This window comes from Alosa pseudoharengus, unplaced genomic scaffold (genome assembly GCF_046254945.1).
Source record: "Alosa pseudoharengus isolate Yale_2024_CS ecotype anadromous, Long Island Sound unplaced genomic scaffold, YU_APseudo_1.1 YU_APseudo_1.1_scf_18, whole genome shotgun sequence".
NCBI classification, from domain to species: Eukaryota; Metazoa; Chordata; class Actinopteri; order Clupeiformes; family Clupeidae; genus Alosa; species Alosa pseudoharengus.
Window position 1 is genome coordinate 8,966,509 of NW_027468650.1, and position 20,483 is coordinate 8,986,991.

The 20,483-nt window shown below is 43.8% G+C and overlaps 1 protein-coding gene across 3 annotated transcripts in view; it reads left to right on the forward strand.

Annotated features, from left to right (window-relative positions):
- The first annotated feature begins 1,156 nt into the window (after nucleotides 1-1,156).
- snx7 (sorting nexin 7) overlaps nucleotides 1,157-20,483 on the forward strand; it is a 29,159-nt gene continuing 9,832 nt past the window's right edge. Inside the window, exons 1-9 of one of the 3 annotated variants that reach the window (XM_076290208.1) lie at nucleotides 1,157-1,353; nucleotides 3,260-3,457; nucleotides 4,222-4,332; nucleotides 5,263-5,427; nucleotides 8,531-8,729; nucleotides 9,453-9,652; nucleotides 10,210-10,296; nucleotides 11,606-11,707; nucleotides 16,556-16,708. In XM_076290208.1, coding sequence (XP_076146323.1) covers nucleotides 1,231-1,353; nucleotides 3,260-3,457; nucleotides 4,222-4,332; nucleotides 5,263-5,427; nucleotides 8,531-8,729; nucleotides 9,453-9,652; nucleotides 10,210-10,296; nucleotides 11,606-11,707; nucleotides 16,556-16,708 — 1,338 coding nt within the window. In that variant the 5' untranslated portion in view covers nucleotides 1,157-1,230. Of the gene's footprint in view, nucleotides 1,354-1,740; nucleotides 1,849-3,259; nucleotides 3,458-4,221; nucleotides 4,333-5,262; nucleotides 5,428-8,530; nucleotides 8,730-9,452; nucleotides 9,653-10,209; nucleotides 10,297-11,605; nucleotides 11,708-16,555; nucleotides 16,709-20,483 lie in introns of those variants that run through there. The other 2 variants (XM_076290210.1, XM_076290209.1) reach the window with 2 other exon arrangements.

Genomic DNA, 20,483 nt, shown 5'->3' on the forward strand with positions numbered 1-20,483 from the left:
AAAGTCTGTTGTTCTTCATTTTGTATTTTACAATTAGTGTGTGTGATAAAACAATGGCCAAAATTCACTTTACACCTCTAAAGTGAACTGATTCACAGACATATGGGAGTTAGGTTATGATCATTTCATTAAATGGTCCATTCCTATCTGCATTTCAGGTTTCCTTTCATCACTGTGCCACCTAAACAACTTACTGACTCTTCCTAGTTACCCCAAGTTGACTGAAAGAGCAAAATCAAATTCACTTACCTGTTCACTTAATTCTAAAATGCTAAATGGCCTCCATGGTGCTTTAACATCATGTTTAGAAGAATCCTTGCATGCATTTTCATGCATTGCAGTGTTCTTCTCACTATCTGAGGTGAATCTGTAGGTTGTACAACAGTGACATCTTTTGGTTAACTATGCAGCCTGCACTAGGCTATACCCCCAATAGCTACAATGCTGAGTCTACGTGATTTATCATAATTTAAATGCAAGGGAAAGTTAAAATATAACAATCACAAACACTTTGGAAAAATATAGCCTAGACTACATAATGGCCTTGGCCCTGGTTTGTCTGTCAAAAATTGCAGCATGATGCCAACTTTTTTCTGAAAATAGTAATTATCTGTTGTGAAGGATGGCCTTTGCGCTAAAAACAGTGGCCATTGTACTCATGGCCAACAGTCTTGACATGCTGACCTTTCTACTGCTCACGGAGTAGGGCGGCCATCGCAGGACCCTCTCTGGACAACATGTCATCCATTATTTTTTAGAATTTATGGATAATTATACATTATTATTATTATTATTATTATTATTTCTAGAACATCCTTACATGACGTCTAGCATTTTTTTGTCTAACTTTTTAGGCCTCTAGTAGGCTACGCTTATTGATAATGAACATCTGAAAATAGCCTACCATTTGAGTCAGTTGGTAGGCTATTTATGTAAAATAAAATAATAACATGCCCCAAATCAATGTTGTAGGCTACACCTCCAGGCAGCTAAAGCATTATCCCTGCGATATAGGCCTATTTGCATTTCTCACATTTTTCCTTTTCACTCCAGCCTCTGATCTCATCAGTCATGTCGCTCCCCGCCCCTGCTCCTCTTTCCTCGCCACACTTCCGTTAATGCGCAGTAACGTTCATTCACTCCAACCTTTCTGAAAAGTTGAGGAGTTTTTCGCAATTCGCTGGTGAAGTTCATGGGCTGGCTGTGGTTGAAAAAAACATAAAGGGAGTCATGAGTGGGAATGTCGCCGATTCAGCTGTCTCTCCGACTACCCCAGCTCAAACAATTCCGGCAGATCTTTCAGGACAGATGTTAGAATTAGATGAAGACGATGATTTGGAAGTATTCAGCAAGGTAAATACCCAAAGTATGCCAGGTTTTGAATGAAACGAGTAAAAGTGAAGTAGGAAGAGTGGCAACAGTGACTAGCATAAAACTGCTACGTGGATAGGGGCAGCGCCTGTTTTTCAGTGGATGGGCAGTTTTAACTTGTCACTGTTCCGAGAAACACAATAACGTTCGGCATGTCAAATGAAAAGTTATACTGATTTCCTAAATTACTATTTTAACCCATGTACATTTATCAAACTAGCGCATCATCTGCCAGGAGGGTTCTATTGCATTGTTGCCCTGTGTGCAACATTGTTTTACCTGTAGCGGTAGTTGCAGCCGCTCTCTCTCTACGTCAGAGGTACTTCCTAACTAATGTTAAAAATCAAAGGTCAGCTATCAGGTGATGTTATGTTCCTCTCGGACACTGGCAGTGTCACACAACGGAGAATCGGTAATAACAATCTCACATAGGCTACACAATTACATTAGGCTACATTAGCGCAAATCTGCTAAATGGTGAGTAAACACTTGTTCTGTTATCGTCACTATCTAACAACTTGCTCATTTGCAGGATCCTGCTAACAAACCTCACTGATCCCCTGCCCTGCCCTCGAAGTATCACTGCACGGATTGACACAGATTGGGCCGCTGTTAGCTCACTATTTTAAGTTATTTGACGTTTTTGAAATAAAAGGGTCTTTTGTTCTCATCATAAAATGTTAGTTTCAGGGTGTTCATTTAGCCAGCTAACCTAATTTCTTACTGAGGCACTAATGTTATTAGTACACCAACCTGGCTTTTTCCACGCTATATCCGATTTTTAACTATTTTTCATAGTATCATTCTTCTTTTCTTTTCTGTGAAAGGTCCTCTAAGAGATTTGTTTCTGCTGACATGGTCCTAGTTTGTTATGACAGGAAGCTTTCGTGCAGTGGCAGCAATAAAAGCTGGCTCAGAGCTAGGGAGCATCAGTGGAATCAGTCATTCGCAAACAGGTTTGAGTATATGGCCTATCATGGGGGAAAAACAGGGTGAGTCAGGTAATGTCCAAACCTATGTGTTTGTCCACATGATAGAAAAAATATCCCTGAAGTTTTGAAATCACTGGGTGGATATTCTCCAATGTCTTGTGGCAGAATGCCCATGCTTGTTCAAAGGTTTTACCCATTTGTAAGTCATGTGGGATATGGAATTTGAAAAATGAAACAAATTGTTACAAATTTCACTCCCATATCAGGGTGTTTACGCCATTCTTTACATGTGGAATCTGGTTTTGGTTTCTCTGGTTTTTACTAGTATTTAGGCCTATTAGTATTTATTTCTGCAAACAGACCATTCATTATTGCTCATTAGCAGCACTAGAATGACCAATCATGGGAGTCCCATATCCCAGGCCTGTAAATTCAGTCTTATGGTATCCTTCAACGGATAATGTTTGTTGTGTGATGTTCTATAATGTGATGGCCTACCAGTCATATTGGAATAGGAATGGAAAAGGTTTCACTTGAAACGCAATGGGAACGTTTTGAAATGTTGTCAAAAGTAGTGGAAACACTGTATAGACCAAAGCAAATTATGCATCCTCAAAGTTGTACGCGTAACAATTCTGGGATAGCATCTTCCTCCTGTAAAAATCTGATTCCACCAGATCCTGCCGCAGGGGTCAGAGGTGTGACGTGGTACACAAGGGATGCTTTTATCTGGAGACGGACAGCCCAGTGCTGGTTTGTTTTATGCAGGTGCAACTTTATCTGACACCTCGGTGACCTTCATCTTGCAATCGCTCCTTTCTCCCATTTTCATTGAAAACATTCCAGATAAGTTTGATTCATTTTCAACCCCCTGCTGTTATCGTTTGACAGCTTCACATTGGGATTGCTGATGACCTTCCGTATTCAGAGCAGTTGTGTGTGTGTGTGTTCTATAGGATACAACAAACACAGACGGACGGTCTTTCAGTGCCTCCATGCAGACGTCGCCGGGCTCCATGATTAACCAGTACAAATTTGACGAGGAGGAAGAGGAAGAGGACCCAGGTGCCAAAGACCTCTTCATCACAGTGGACAACCCAGAGAGCCATATCACTACCATTGAGACATTCATCACTTACAGGGTTGTCACCAAGGTAGGTCCCCAAGCATCAGGCAGTGGTAGTTGCACAAAGATTCTAAGTTCTGAACTTAAGTTCTAAGTTCTGTTGCATGACGCAGAGTGTTCATGATCATTATGTTAAAAGAATAATTATTATGTTGAAGAACCATACAGTGAATCATAGATTTTAATACATTTTGTATGTAATGGACATATGCCACATAGAAAACCATATCTCATTCTTTAGTATATAGAAATGCGGAGTATCATGGGACTATGAAACAAGTAAGGGATGGGTGAATCGCACACAGCCTTTGAATTCGCACATGTACCGTGCTCTCTTACTAGTACGTTATGCAAACACGAGTCATGCAGTGGAGCCCTAATTTGATTTTGTTGTGTGGTGGATCCATGAATTGGCCCCTTTGTCCTTCACCCGTATTAGTTTTTTTACCTCCTGCATTACATTGAAATAGCTATATTTTCATGTGCAAAGGCCTCTACTTGTGTAACTTTAAATAGATCTGAGCAAATCAACCAAGGACTGAGTTTAAGCATCTGGCAGTGTTATAGGCCCATTAAAGATGCACATTAAAGGAAATAGTGATGCAAGGAAGTAACAGGGAGATGTCATGCGTCATGGATTTGTTCTGTTATCTGTTAATAGTGTTGCTGAAAAATGCACACCAGATCTAAAAAATGTGGAGTGCTGCTTTGATAAGTGGTTGAAGTAAGTTGTATGAGTTTGATGTACGAGTTACCCTGCTGGTGCTTATCGTCCCCACTTGTACTGACCAGACCACCCGCAGCGAGTTTGACTCCTCTGAGTATGAGGTACGCCGGCGCTATCAGGACTTCCTGTGGCTGAGAGGGCGTCTAGAGGAGGCCCACCCCACGCTGATCGTGCATGTAAGTGGGATCCACACACCGAGAGCCCAGTCTGCAAGTACAGCATGTCAAAACAACACAGTCAAAGACTTGTAGTCTTTTTGCCTCTCTGTCAGCATTGGGGCTTAAAATTTCATGTTTTTTCTATAACAATGTGCTATATTCAGGTCATGGCCATAGACCATTAGTTTGGAAATACTTCCTAGTGTCACACAGAACTATCCAGGCTTGATGATCTTTGATACCAGTGAGTTCATAGATCAAATGAGAGTTTATAACTTCAGTTCATTTTACTCTAAGTTTCAAAGAATGCTTTTTGTGCTGTTTCTAGCTTTTGTTTTTAACGATTTTGACATTACTAAGTTTGGAATATTTTAAAGACGTGTCAGAAACAAAATGGTTATGAAAATGAGTTTGTATATGAAAACTCAAAATGTCCTCAGAGTGATGAAATAGACAGGGTACAACCATAAGATCTAAACTAATCCTTAATTTCAAGCGTTCAGTAATAACTGCAAGAGTAGCAAGTTTTTCTTAAAGAACTTACACAATCCACTTAGGAATAAATATGTTTCTATCCTCCTAAAGGTTCTTGAAAGGATCTCATTATGGCAAAAATAATATTGCACAATTCAGTAGTAATCTAGCATATCCTTTTAAGACAAGTATGAACGTGTGATTCTTCAGCTTTGTCTGTGCATCAGGGTTGTGCACAATTCGAATGGCAATTCTGCTTCCTGTTTGCTACCTCAATTGAAATGCAAGTGAAATTCAAGAATTGAATTGGAATTTAAGAGCCAGTTTCAATTCAATTCTGGAATTTTGCACAAGCCTGCTGTGCATGTATTAGATGAAACTTCTAATAGATCATTGCATCTCTTAATCTCCATTTGTGGTCATGTGACTCATCTGAAAGATCTCTGACCTCTGACCCCCCCCCCCCCCCCCCAGCCCTTACCAGAGAAGTTTGTCATGAAGGGGATGGTGGAGAGGTTCAATGACGACTTTATCGAGACCCGCCGGAGGGCCCTCCACCGCTTCCTCAATCGCATCGCCGAGCACCCTATCCTCTCCTGCAACGAAGACTTAAAGGTCTTCCTTAGTGCTCAGGCCTGGGTAAGTCCCACAACACACACACACACATACACACACACACACACACACACACTCACACTCACACTCACTCCCCTCCATGAGTTTTGAGTTTGACCTTGGCCACTGGTGCCAGACAGACTGCCAACTAATAATGTGCCCTCTGTTGTCTCATATGTACTTGCCCATCGACATCAGACACATAGACACACACACAGTCATCAGACCCACACACACACATACACACAAATCTGATTATCGTTCAAGGTTCGGACCGCCTGATTACATGCATGCAAGTCACCTTGCTTTGCATTGTGGTTACTCAAACATGGTCTCAATTACAGCCTGTAAGAGGATTAGCGCTCTAACAAACTCCGCAGACACTTTCGCTGTGCCCCCCTGCTGAGCTCTCCCTACCCCCATCTCCCCCCCCACCCCCCCCACACACACACACACACACACACACCCGACCCTGTAAGATTAACACCGCTGTACTCTCCCTTCTTTTCACCTCTGCTCTCAGTTTAGTCAAAGTAACAGGCGATTGTTAGGAGGAGATGGCAGCACATACACAGTCATCAAGGTTAATGAGGCCCAAAGAGACACGCATGAGGCTTATGTTGATGCCTCGCCTTCATATGAACCATAGCCTGCAGTCGCTTATGGAACACGAGGACACATTAAACATCAGATCATTATAAACAGATAGCTCATTGTGCCGCAGATTATTGTCAGGCTTGTTATAGCTCTGCTGTGGTAGCCAGTGTGATCAGGTAGCGTGGGATGAATAGAGTCTATTTTCCTAGCAAACATTCCACAAATTCTAGGCATGTGTGCTCAGAAGCTGTGAACTTTTTCAGTATTTGTGCTTTCCCCCAAAATCAATAATCTTGCCATGCTCAATCAGTAGCTGTGTCTGTCTATTATATATGGTCTTCCCAGTGTCAAGCACGGGGGTGGATTTTCCTATGAGCTTATCATGCAGAAATGTGTGCACAAGGGCATTGTTTTGCAAGATGATTTGGATAAGAGATTCAAATACAGTAAGGTAGCAGGCAATTCAAAGTAGTTTCTGCTGCTGAGCAGATCCTCGTTGTCTTTTCTGTATTATGAAATCAAATAAGAATGCCTATTGATTGATTGATTAATTGATTGATATATACTTTATTTCTTGGAATCATGCGCTGCATACAATGCCCACAATACAATCAAATTTCACAAGACAGACAACACAGCATAAATGACCCATGACAGACCCCTAGTATTGCACACATCCACCAAACATAAACATAAACATAAACATAAACATAAACGCCATGGAGCCATTGCACAATGACTGCAGCCTCAGGCAGCCTCATTTAAAAGGTTGATGGAGGTAGGCACAAATGACTTCAGTTCAGTTTACAGTGTGGGACTCTGTATCTTCTACCTGAGGCCATTCTGTGTATAGGATATGTAATGGGTCAGTCAATATCCTCTGAGCTTGCCTATAGACTGGTCAGTATCCTCTGAGCTTGCCTACAGACTAGTCAGTATCCTCTGAGCTTGCCTACAGACTGGTCAGTATCCTCTGAGCTTGCCTACAGACTAGTCATATAAAGACTGCAGGGACTGGTACTCCTTCCTTCCCATCCCCTTCATATCACTGTGAATCAGACGGCTGAGCTTGTTTTTCAGTTGCACAGTGAGGTTGCCAAACCATACTGACATCCCATATCTGATCAAGCTCTCCATTACAGCCTGATATAATAAAAACATAAAAAATATGATGTGTACCCTTTGAATGGAAAATGTTGGTTAACTTCAAGGTGACCTTCTGAGATAGCTCAACCACAATGAACAGTAGGGCAAAAATCATCATCACAATTATTTTGTTCAATATTGAGATCACGATTATGAAACGTTTATTTAGTGATTTTGGAACTATCATCCATTTTCAAAACTTAAATGTTTTACATTACATTTTTTTTATTTTTTAACAGGAAAACATACATGTAAAAAGATAATGCACACAACTCAAGAAAAAAGGAGAGCATTGTTATAAAACTGAATGTAGCAAAATAATCATTATATTTCTGGAAGTCATAATCACGATTGATTGATTAATTAGATTATTTGCACAGCCCTAGTGAACAGCATACATTGAGAACCTTGAAAGACATCAAAGGAGCACATGCAAAAGGACAGAAACACAAGAGTGCTGGAGTGATTTATGAATGCATGCAGATTTGAGATTCCACACAAAACCCAGTATAAAGCCCAATTCACACCAAAGATTCACGACCAGACGAAACCATTGCAGAAAGGAGTTGCAGAGGTGTGAATTAAATGTTGCACCTTGTTGCCAGCTGTTGCAAGCCGTCGCAAAGCATTCATCATGTCTAGTTGCAGTTGCAAGGTTTTAGAATGTTGCAGCAAGTTGCTGGTTTATAGAATGTTGCAGCTCATCTCGTCGCGAGTCTTTGGTGTGAATTGGGCTTAAGACCCCCATCGTCTTTTGAAGGACCAGTTCCATTGCATTTGACAAACACGGTCCATATACTTAAATGTGTGCATTAATCTAATCTAAAGCACTATCTAATTCTGATGCTTTAGGCTTTTGCTCACTGCGGTTAATACATGGGTGTGGTTAATACATGGATATTGTTGTTTTTTTGAATTCGCACAAAACACTGTCCTGTGGTTTATACACAATGTATAGTATAGTATAGTATATACTCTTTTTATCCTGTGAGAGAAATTTGGTCTCTGCATTTATCCCAATCCGTGTGAAACACACTCATCACTCAGTGAACACACAGTGAGGTAAGGTGAAGCACACACTAATCCCGGCGCAGTGAGCTTCCTGCAACAACAGCGGCGCTCGGGGAGCAGTGAGGGGTTAGGTGCCTTGCTCAAGGGCACTTCAGCCATGCCTACTGGTCGGGGTTCGAACCGGCAACCCTTCGGTTACAAGTCTGAAGCGCTAACCAGTAGGCCACGGCTGCGGCCTGTGTGGTTAATACATGTTGTTTTTTTTTTTTTAATTTGCACAAAACACTGTCCTGCGGTTTTATACACAATGCGGCTAATACACAGGGAATTACTGTACTGAGATAAAGTTCATGCTGACCTCTATCTCTTGCAGGAACTGGCCTCTCACAAGAAGCAGGGCCCGGGCTTCCTCAGTCGGATGGGGGAGACGGTCAGAGCGGTGGCAGCGTCGGTGCGCGGAGTGAAAAACCGGCCGGAGGAGTTCAACTCCATCCAGGAGTATGTGGAGTCCTTCAGCCAGAAGATGACCTCGCTGGACAGAATCACTCAGAGGATAGTCAAAGAGGAAAGGGGTGAGCCACACATTGGTTTAGTCAACACTTTTGTTTGTAACCACTCTTATCGAACTAGAATGTAGATAAATTGAAAACATTCAATGTAGACTTGTAGCAATACACATGCTAGTTCTATATGGAAATATGTCTTTGTAATATATAAAGATGACTGAGGGTGAGGGTGTAAGGTTTGGAAACAGTCCATTTTCTTTCAGGGTCAAGGTGGTTATATTTTGTTCAGCCTTGCATGAAAACAGTTTGGCAACAAATTGGGCATTTTTGTGCAATAGCCTTTTTTCTGAATTAAATGATCCTTGTCCCCTACTATGTCATTATGTATTGTCAGGGTAACCATTCCTCATAACAAAGTGATGCTTATTCATGGGCATAATGCTCTCTGCTTTGAATAATGCTGAGTTAATAAAAAATGTGCCAGTATATTTTTGTCTATAAACAGTTTGTACCTACATGAAGTATGATTGATGATGTTACCTTTTTGTCCTCAATCCATCGTCCATCTTGATTGGTTGAATGGTTCCATGTGATCATGGTGTATTTTTTTTTTTGTTGAATTCTTGTCCTGAACCCAACCCTGTCTAAATATTACCTTGTGCTTAATAATACATTGTGCTGTTTGGTCTCTTCCAGTCTGGGTTTATAATTCTATGGTCTTAACGGTACATTGTGCTGTTTGGTCTCTTGCAGTCTGGGTAATTATATGTTTTTCTCTGTCTGCTGCAGAGTACCTGGAGGAGATGAAGGAGTACGCCCCCACCTACACACTCTGGTCGGGCTCCGAAGAGGAGCTGGCTGAGCCCCTGAAGGGCGTGGCCAACTGTCTGGACAGGTGTTTCCAGGAGACGGAGGGACAGGTGCGCCAGCTCTCGGACTGCCTGGCCCCTACCCTGCACGAGTATGTGCTGAGTACCGACACCTTAAAGGTACAGTGCCCCTAACAAGTTCATACCTGTCCTTCCATAGCCCTCTTAATCACAAAATATTTTGGTTTTGTGTGAGGGACGGCTGTAAATTAGTGTTTACTTGTGTATTATATTTAAACATGTAGTTTTGTATTTGTAGGCTATAACATATTTCTTATATTAACATGTATGTATTATATATTAACATTATATTAACATATTCACTTTTCCATTACTCTATTCAGTGAATTTCTCTCTCAATGAATAAATAACAATAAAGAAGTTCTCAGGTACTTCATCTTTGAGAGGGAGGCATGGTCCTAGCATGTCATGTCATGGGGAAAAAACCCATAACGTTTTGAGCAAGAGCATTAGAGCTCCTAGGCTTTCTTTATCTGAAAATCACTGGTAATGTGTGTTTGACAAACAAGACAGCCTCCATTTGTCTAGCGGCCAATTCCAAAGAGTCCCGGCTAAGATCAATATGCCGGATATTATTTTTATTGCCTCTTTATGGAGAAGGGCTTTGCGGTGTGCACTTCATGAATCGATCAGCTTTGACTTTTTTCTTCTTCTAGGCCGTGCTCAGAAGACGAGACAACATGCAGGCTGAGCTGGAAGCCAAGAACGAGGTGCTAGCCGCCAAGAGGGCTGACCGAGACGCGGTAAGCGCTCTACTCGCCCTCGCTTCGAGGTGGAGTCTTAACAGGCGATGTGCAATTTTCTGAAAGATCATAAGCAGCAAAGCCCCGCGTCACCGCACCCACATCTGCTCTCTCATTTCCATTTCGAACCGCGTGAGAGCTCCAGTAATATTGCATGTATCGGCCCACACCAGAGATTACTCTGAAATGCCTCGGCGAGAGCCAGGGAATGGCATCGCATGCCCTCTTATACCGTTGTACACTCACAAGTGTTATTGAGTGGTACCCACGCAGAGATGTTGGTGTCATGAAAATGTCTCCCTGGTTTCTCCAGCTTAGCACTGACCTTTTCTTCTCAGTTTTTTAATTGGGTCATGGTAGCCACCAAAGATCATCGAACCTCGAGCGTACTTAGCAGCCAAATTGCTTTATTGAACTTTTTTTTAGAGAGCGCAAGGAGATGTTCCTTTTTAATTTCCCACGATGCACTCGTGCAACACCTGCACGGGAGGTAAGAGATTCCCCTGGTGGGTTTCTGCGTCGGAACCGGCTTTCTATTTTCCAGCGCAGTTCTTCCAAGGACCCGAGGCTTGTTAGTGCAGCATGAAATGTCAAACTGTTGCGTTTGCAGCTAGTCTCTGTGGGTGTCTTGATCAATGCACACTCCAGCCTAAGATATTGATAGAGCCTGATGTTTAAAAAGACTATTTGCACTGCACTGTCAAGGCGGCATCACAGACTCATTCAAACCAAATCTCTTGACTATTCCTTTTTGTGCTGCAGCATGCTGTATTATCAGCATTTAAATGGATAATACAGTTAGTGGAGTCAGAACAGAGCCAGTCTTTCACCATAGGCCTTACTGTTATAAGGCCTGAATGGGCTCTTTTCAGGCAGGAGGCTCTTACAGGGCTGCGTATTGTTCCTGTAATTGTATCATTAAAACACACACATTAGCCAACAGCACACACAGAAACACAAGCGCTGTTGGAGAAACACAAGTTGCTTGGAGGCCTAGCAGTGCTTTCTCTGCTCTCTTTTGAGATAAAATGATCTTGTGACCTACAGAAATGAATAGGAACAGAAATGACCCCACAGATATAAATAGTGACAGAAATTACAGCAAACCTTATAAGATGAATATTATTAACGTGTAACTTAACTGAAGCTGATTCTAAATTCAGTTAAATCAAACATGAATTGGGAAGAAACTCAAACTGAGGTGATTCATCTGAACGATTTGACACTGATATTAGTATGAGTTGTAAATGACTGAACAACTGAACCCAACTGACCCTAACTGAGATACCCTGCACCTGCGCCATTGAAGGACCCCAGAGAGCGCGGCGTTGTGTGGCAGAGCCTGCTCGGCAAAAACCCCGAGGAGGCCCGACAGCAGCGGCAGCAGAGGCTGGCCGGGGAGATCGACGAGGTATCGAAGCGTCCCTCCGCTCTGTCCTGTCGACTGCTCTCTCACCTGTGCAGTTTTTGTTTTTCCAGTGCTAGTCTGAGCTGGTAACATTTTAAATGCTGCAGTAAAGTGTATAATGTTGCATTATGACCTGGTCTGTCCACGTTTAGACCATTACGCTTAAATGAGTACGAGTAAGAGAGAGCATAGACGATGATGCTCCAGTTTGTCATAATCAACAAGACTTTCTATTTTATTTTATTTTTTAATTAGAATTGATCTGCTTTTTAGTTGTTTTTTTTAAGTGATTAACTTTTAATGTTATTTGGCTATTCCTGTACAGTAGCACATTTACTTAACTGTTATCAGGTCTACACACCTTTATGCTATATGATTCCACTCCATAGTAGACATATACATTAACAAATACTACTATACAAATGTGTACATAGTGGATTTTTCCCAGGGTTATGTGAAGTATGTGGAATCTACCACAGCATAGAATTTCCACCTGGTGGTTGAAGGGGAAGTGTCTACAGACCTGCAAAGTCCAATAAGGGATTGGTAAGGGACCAGCAAGTCAGCAAGTGTTGGATAATAAATATGTTTCTCAACAGTTTAGAAAAACTAAAATGTTACCAGCTCTGCCAGCGAAGCTAACCCATTGGCCAGGTTTATCTTTCCATCTGTGGTTCCTCATCCTGCTAACCAATCGGCCAGGCTTGTCTGTCCGTCTGTGGTTCCTCATCCTGCTAACCAATCGGCCAGGCTTGTCTGTCCGTCTGTGGTTCCTCATCCTGCTAACCAATCGGCCAGGCTTGTCTGTCCGTCTGTGGTTCCTCATCCTGCTAACCAATCGGCCAGGCTTATCTGTCCACATGTGGTTCCTCATCCTGCTAACCAATCGGCCAGGCTTATCTGTCCACATGTGGTTCCTCACTCTGTCTCCACCTCTGACCGCACCTGTGTGTCTGGCACGCGGCCAGGCTGCTGTGGTCTCTATCGACCAGGGTTTCTCTGTCCTTCCAGGGCACCACTGCGCAATGTGTTCTCCAGCTGACCCTGCTTAACCACACCTCACTCAACCCATCCCATACCATTGTATTCCTGCTGGGCGCTCCTGGTTGAGCTAGTAAAGGGTTGTTCCCCAAGACATGACTACTTAAATATGAGGTGGGGGTGCAGAGGGAGGTGGAAAGCATGGCCATTTGTGCTTCCCAAGGAACAGGATTGAGAAACTCTGCCCTAGACAGTGACCTAGATCAAGGCTGGGGGACTTCATGTCGAGGGCCTGTATGGTTACAGTGTTCAGTCCACCCATGTAACACATCTGATTCAAACACACAGTCAGGACTACGAGACCTGGAACCATGCCTGTCCTTTTGCAGGGAAGATCACCCAGCCCTGATCTAGATTACTCTAACTCCTACCAGGCTGTTGATGGGCTCTTACTTACTCTTAACAGCTTCAGCTTGTGTGATTGGATGACATTAATTCTGTAGCTAAGTAAGGTGAAATATGGGTTGTATGGGAATGCATGGTGATGCTCAACTGACCAGATGCAGCATCAATCATTGCTGCTCGACTCTCTTGGGAAAAGGATATGAAGGTATAATGGGTTAAGTATGACTCCTGTCCTTTACTTGATACAAAGTCTATATGTCTTTGTCATCTTCACCCATTTTACTTATTAATCCAGATTAGCTTATTCTTACTGGAGTATGGCCAGCACTTCCTCCTCATATGCCTGTTCTCTTCTCCCCTTCCCATTCACTCATCATTTAATGGGAAATAGATCATATATGTCTAAGAAATAAGGCAACTAAGGGAAAATCTGTTATTTTGTTTTCTTCAGCAGATGGTAGGAATACAATTTGCTTTTATTCATTTATTTTGTTTTATGAAGAGTAATGGGACTGATATGTTGCCAAAAATCAACATGGTGGCGGTAGCAGTGGTAGCTGTAGCAACTGGCTGCAGGTGCGCCTGGTAACGCGGGCAGCCAACCCAGTGGTGGTTGTTGTCAGTGGGGCTGCTGCTGCGATGAGCAGGAAATTGTGCCATTGTTTGTGATGATGGGAGCCAGGTGCTGGCGTTGACGCGTCCCATTCTCCCTTTTGTTCTCCTATATTCATTGGCAGTCAAAAACAAAACCGCACGTGTGATTTGTTTTGTTTTTCCTAAAGCAGTCGCTGAATACAAGGCCGTAGTCAAGTATGTGGTGGGCGGCTTTCCTAAGAAGTGTCCTTGAGAGACACAGTTTGATTTTAGCCTCTTCAGGTCTGTGCTGAATTTCTGCCTGAGAGAAGCTTTACACACATTTGAAGAAATGTGGTGAGCTCAGTGTGCACAAAATGGCTGCAGACATGCAAGATGTACAAGTTTAAACGTCGTCTGTAGCACACAGCCCTCTCTTGTAACCCACACTGTGGTCATAGTGGTGCTTAGGGTTTTTCCTAGAACTGTGCGGATCTGGCCTCTGGCACTTCCCATTGTCTCCAGCCTTTTGGTTATGAGCTCATCAGACCACTGAAGATCAGCTTTCTCACTTCCTCCACAACAACTCAACCTCCAATTGGATGATGTACTCCTCTCGCTCACTTGTGTATTTCTAATGTGGCAACTTATTTGTGTGCAGTGACACTGACGGGCTACTGCGTCATATTAACTGACTTTGCAGGGAAGAGGCCAAATCCAACTATCTCTGACCCAGTGCCCTTTTGTGGAGTGAAATCAGGAAGTAAAAGTGGCTGGCATGAGCTTTTAAACTGGGGAGGAAGTTTGACAGCTAGTGTGAATTAACAGTGTGCAAATACGGGAACACACACACACTCTTCTTCACTAGAAATCAATAGTACCTCTATCCTGTGTGCTAATGTTTTGCATATAAACAAATTCAGGAGTTTATTTGTGTTCTCAGTTGTACAACAGTAATGTGTTGTACTGTTGTAGCTTTACATGTCTCTTGCAGCTTTGGCCAGTAGAGGGCAGTATTGGACAGGACATTTTGCCGCCTTCAGCTCTCACTGTTTCTTTTTTTGTGTCCAGTGCTCACTGTAAAAACAGTTCTGTTGATGAGATCTTTGTAATCCCTAGTGTTTGTTCATAGTAATAATACACAAAATCTTTAATTCCATGAGGCAAGGACATCCAGTCATACCAACTGTGACTCAGAAGTCAGTCTAATCTTGTCCTTAGGGTGCTAATTGGTGCATGTGTTTCCTTGATGTGTGTGGGTGTGCAATGAGGGTCTGTGTGTGTGTGTGTGTGTGTGTGTGTGTGTGTGTGTGTGTGTGTGTGTGAGTGAGAGAGAGTGTGTGTGCACTAATGACGACAAGAACCAATCACTGTAACTAATGAACTGTCCTGGCTGTCACTGGGGACATCGGCACAGGGAGATGTTAAGTGATCGCTATGGCGATACTTTCCCCTCAACTGCCCATTGAGCTCTGACCCTTTGTTCCGCCACGACTTACTGAGGCAGCCACGTCAAACCAGACATTAATAACACACACACACACACACACACACACACACACAGCAGTAGGCACACCACTTCTTCTATCCCTGGTTCTTCTTTGTTAAACTTTATGTCTCCATCACACATACACATTTTGTTTCCATCTGAGTTTCAATTTCTCCAATTTGTTTCATCTGAGTGCACTAGCCTAATTCATTGTATATTCTCTCATCATCTTCAGTCAAGTCACTAGAGGCAGACAAATGTTTGTGTGAGCCTGTGTACATTCAAGTACAAAGATTCAAGTCTAAATTGTCTTTAGAGAAATGCTTTATTAGATAAATGTCAGTGTGTGTGTGTTTGTATGTATGTATGTACAGTATGTATGTATGTATGTATATGTACAAATGTACCTGCATATGTCAGCTACATGTACATATTGTGTGTGTGTGTGTGTGTGTGTGTGCGTGTGCGTGCGCGCCTGCCTTGTGGAATTACCTTGATGAGGTGTCCTGGTTGAAAACTCTGCAGAGCCTAACTGCCTGCTGTTATGAGTTGGGCAGGGCAGAGCACCTGAGAGGCATAAATGTCACACCGCTCACTCCTGACACAATGACACCCCAGCCAACCTGGCAGCAAATCTTTACCATTCTGCACTTTCCCCTTTCTCCCACACACATCAAATATCAAAAGGATGGGGATGTGTGTGAGTGTGGCTGTGTGTGTGTTTTGTGTGTGTGTCTGTGTTTTTGTGTGTGTGTGTGTGCACTTTTAAACTAAAGGCATAACCCAAGTGGGTCATGTCTGCCGCGCTTCTCTCAATCATCAAAAACAGCCGAGACACCCTAATTAGAGGCAGCCTCAAGCTTTGCCAACGACCAAATTGTCTTAATTAATGGCCCCCGATTAATCAGTTCATTATGGCGCATTACATTAACTCCACTGCCCAGCCCTCACAGTCAGAAGTGAAGCCTTACAACAGCACGGCACCCGTCAGGGATGTAGTAGGATGCACTGTGAGTCTAACATATGTGATGCTCTGGTAGGGAAGGCGAATAGAAAAGGGACTAACATCTTCTTTCTGCTTTCCCAACTATTCAGTGATGGCCTCATCACTAACTCAAGCACTCTGTACTGTGTGTCCAGACTGAGTGTTCATGCATGATTTGTAGGTGTGTACGTGTGTGTCAGATAAGTGAGACTGGTGGTGTATGTTCTAATACTTGTGTGTGTGTGTGTGTGTGTGTGTGTGTGAGTGAGAGAAAGAGGGAAGTGTTTGAGTGAGCAATTTGGGTGTTACCAAGAGGCGGTGTGTGTGTGCGTGCATGTGTACCTGCTCTGTAAATGTTTTGATTGATGATGAGTGGGACTGTGTGTGTTGTATTTGTGCGTGTGCATGTGGTGCCCAGCTGAAGGAGGAGATCGATAAGCTGGAGGACCGCGTGGAGTGGGCCAACAACGCTCTGAAGGGGGACTGGAACCGCTGGCAGAGGAGCATGCGGAGCGACCTGAAGGACGCCTTCGTCTCCACCGCCCAGAAGAACGTCGACTACTACGAGAAGGTGAGGGCCACTCACCTCAAACCACCACAACCTCACCACACTTTTGATACACGACTCTTATCAATCACACTCTGATTATCCGTGGATGTGCTAAGCTCATGTGTTATGTTTATGTTTATAGTTCTTAGCAGACAAAAAAAAAAAGTCTTATAGCCTAGGTAAAAGAAATACCAATATTAGTAATAGACTAAATTGAATTGAACATAATAACTACCATAAACATAAACAAACCGCGACTAAGGAGAATAAATCAGTAAGGTTTTTATCTTTACTTTTCCAATAAAATATTCATGACTACACCATACTTTTAAAAAAATCAGTTGAGTTGAACACAGCCACACTCAACCACTGTGCAGTTAGGCAGCTATTACAGCCCACTTGCATCAGTGGCATTTTTTGGAAGTTATAATTTTGTTGGTCTCAATATAAGGAAGGTTTGTCTGGCTTGTGGGGACACATTTTCGAGCTCCAGTAATTCTTTTGACCTGAACCAAATGCTGACAGACCGATTTTTCCATTGATCTTTTTTCTCTCTTTAAAATGCAAATGCATTAAGTGCATCCAAAGAAATGGTTGAATGTCTGAGGGGAGCTTTGGCACAACCAGCAGACCACTTTCGGCTGCAAGTGCCCACAGACACCCGGTTTTGATTTCGACCTGCGGTCATCTCTTGATCCCACCCCACCTCTCTCTCAGTTCCTCCCTGTCACTCTCAACTGTATTTACATAAAGGCAGAAGCCAAATGATATACTTTAGTATGTCATTAAAAAGCCAAATGATATAGTATCAAACGGAAAAAGGAATTCATGAAAGTTCCTTTGCAGTTCATAGAAAATGAAAATATAAAGTAGTGACATGGATGTGGCTGTGAATGTATGTGCTTGCAAGTCTGTTCTTCTTCCAACAGAGGGCAGCACTGCCTCATATTCACTCTTTGCCGCTGCTCAGAGCAGGGAATAACCTTTTCAGCTGAAAAAAAACCCTCTGGCTGAGTAGGAATGAGAGGTGCTGCAGATGTACACATAGAGAAAGACCTCCTTATGCCATTTGGAAGCAGATTGTTTAATTTCTTCCCACTCCTCTTCCTCTCGTCGACTCTTGTCCCTTCGGCTGAATGGTTTAGATTGCGTGGTTCTTCCCCAACTATATCCTGCCATCTCCCACCAAGCACACACACTCACCCCTGGGAGCCCTCCAGCAGTGGCACAGAGATATCACCAAAGGTCTTGGAGGTTCTCCGCATCGTTATCGGCGTTGGCATCTCCAGAGGGGCCCCTCAGAAGCCTCACCTCCAAGGCCTCTCCTCTCTCTCCTTTTCTTACCGCCACTGGAGAAATAGATTCCCATAATCAACAGCCACACAAACACTTCACTTTCGCGCTCGCGGCTTTTCGTTGCTGCTGGGCCCGGGAGGGGCTGGGTTTGAAAGGCAGGCCTTGAGGGTAGATGTTTTGACATCAAATGGAATGACAGTGTGCTTTCTAATGACTGCCACACAGAAAACTCCCCCATGTCCTGCAGCCCCCTGCCGCCCCAGACTGGAGATTTGGCCCGGCCGCCTTGTGCGTTTGTTTGTTTGTTGTTATGAGTTTGGCTCAAGGCACTCACATTAGTTGTACACATTCAGGAAAAAGAGAGATTGGGGATGGGGAGGAGGAGAAGGAGGAGTGGGGGGGGGGGTCATGAAGGCAAAAATAAAACAACAGCAATTAAGCGGACTAATTAATCCAGATGTTGCAAATGAGATGGCTCCGGGTCAGTTGCTTGTTTCTATTATTTTTTTATTTTTTTGTAGGTTTCTCGTCTAAATGATTGCTATCAGCTGGAAGGCCATTTCTCATGCTAGCGTGCTGTTGTGTATCAGCCTCAAGCTGCGCTGTTGGGTTGCAAAGCAGGTACTGGGGAAGTGTGTGAGTGATTGGACACTCACCACTGTGATTTCTAATTTAGAAACTCCAGTGATATGTCTGCAATTCATGGAAATGGGCTGAAACACTCCAAAGACCATGTGTGTATGTGTACGAGCGTGTGTGTGTGAGAGAGAGAGAAAGAGAGAGAGGGAGGGAGGGAGGGAGGGAGTGAGTGAGTGTGAATGGTAAGACCTGATAAGGGTTGGCAATGAGAAGTGCCATTAGCCACCGCTGATGAGTGTGGCAAATGAGCTGAGGAGTTCACCGCTGCTCGAGCTTTTAGTTCTGATTTCTCTGAAAGGTGTGTTACCTTGGCAGAGCTGAGAGATGGAGAGAGTGAGCAGAGGAGAGGGCAAGAGAGGAGAGGCGTTTGTCTCTGAGGCTTTGAATGATTTATCCCCATCAGGGAGAGCTCAATAACACCGGTCCTCACGGGGGGGTGGGGGAGTGGAGTTTGGGGGGGGGGGGGGGGGGGTGGAGGGTGCAGGAGAGTGCTGACCGTCTAAGGTTACGAGAGAGGCCTCAGCTCAGCCACTACTTCAAGTGACGGAGGTATGGGGGGGGGTAGAGAAAGAGATGGAGGAAAAGAGGGAGAGCGAGAGGAAGGGATGGAGGAAGAGAGAGAGATAAAGGGATGAAGAGAGAGAGAGATGAAAAGAGTACAAGACAGGCTTGTGTGTGCACGAGAGGAGAAGACTTGTGTGTGCACGAGAGGAGAAGGCTTGTGTGTGCACGAGAGGAGAAGACTTGTGTGTGCACGAGAGGAGAAGACTTGACCACACCATGATGTGTGAAGTCACATTGCTGAGGCTCAAGGACGTCACATCCTGCCTCAGAACCAGCGTGCAGTCAGGCATGTGACACATGGGGGTGTGTCTGGACGTGTGGGCTATGTGCACACTGTCCGTGTGCATGCCTGCCTTCACGCATGAGATATATGTACATTCCTCGTCATGAAAAAGAGATTTTCAGTCCACCAGAGCGTGTGTTTCCTCGTTATCATATAGTTTTGAAGCACATCTGGCATCATTGGCAGGTTTGTTATCAGGCTCACAGTGCTGACTACTGAGCACACCACATTGCACACATCGCAACACTACGCCCATGCACTCACGTAATCTCCTCCGAGTTTTCCGTTTCACATTGCAACATTGGCATTTAGCGCATCACCTTGTCACCTCAAGTGTGTTATTATTTCGATGTGCTGATTTGAGTGTGTGGTGCCCGTGGCCATCCACTATATTTCTCCCACTAATGACATGACTTCTGAAGTCTGACTTCTTTCTTCTCACTTCGCAGTCAGCCGCAGATTGCACATTGTTGCTGTCGATGATGTGTTAAGTCTTAACTGATGTCACGAGCGAGTCAGTGGCCCCCACCGCTCCCCCTCCACCCCTCACCCCCCCAAGTCTTGGAGGTAATCACTGAGCACCTATAAATACGGGCAAACACTGTGAGGTACGAAGTGAAAAATAGAAGCCGCAGCCTTAACCTCCCTGCTCTGGAACGTGGGCGACAGACTCGGTCTGTTTTTAACCGGCGCTCTTATGCATTTGCATGGCGCACACAGCAGCTGTATGTGAGCGGTGCACAAGCTGGCAAGTTGAGAGAGGAATTGCCATGGAGACGCCATAGCAACAGGGATGTTGCTCAAAGATGGAGAAAGACAAGAATCCTTCCACTAAACATGCACTTTGATCTGCATGGTGTTTGTAAATCTTCAGGTCACGGTCACACCATTTCAGTGCTACACCATGCAGCCCTGCAACCTGCTGCTTAACCCTTGTCTCTGTAATAGAATCTATTTATTATAAGAGATGGAGTGAATGACTGTGTATGTGTCGGTGGGCAAACTAGCGTGTGT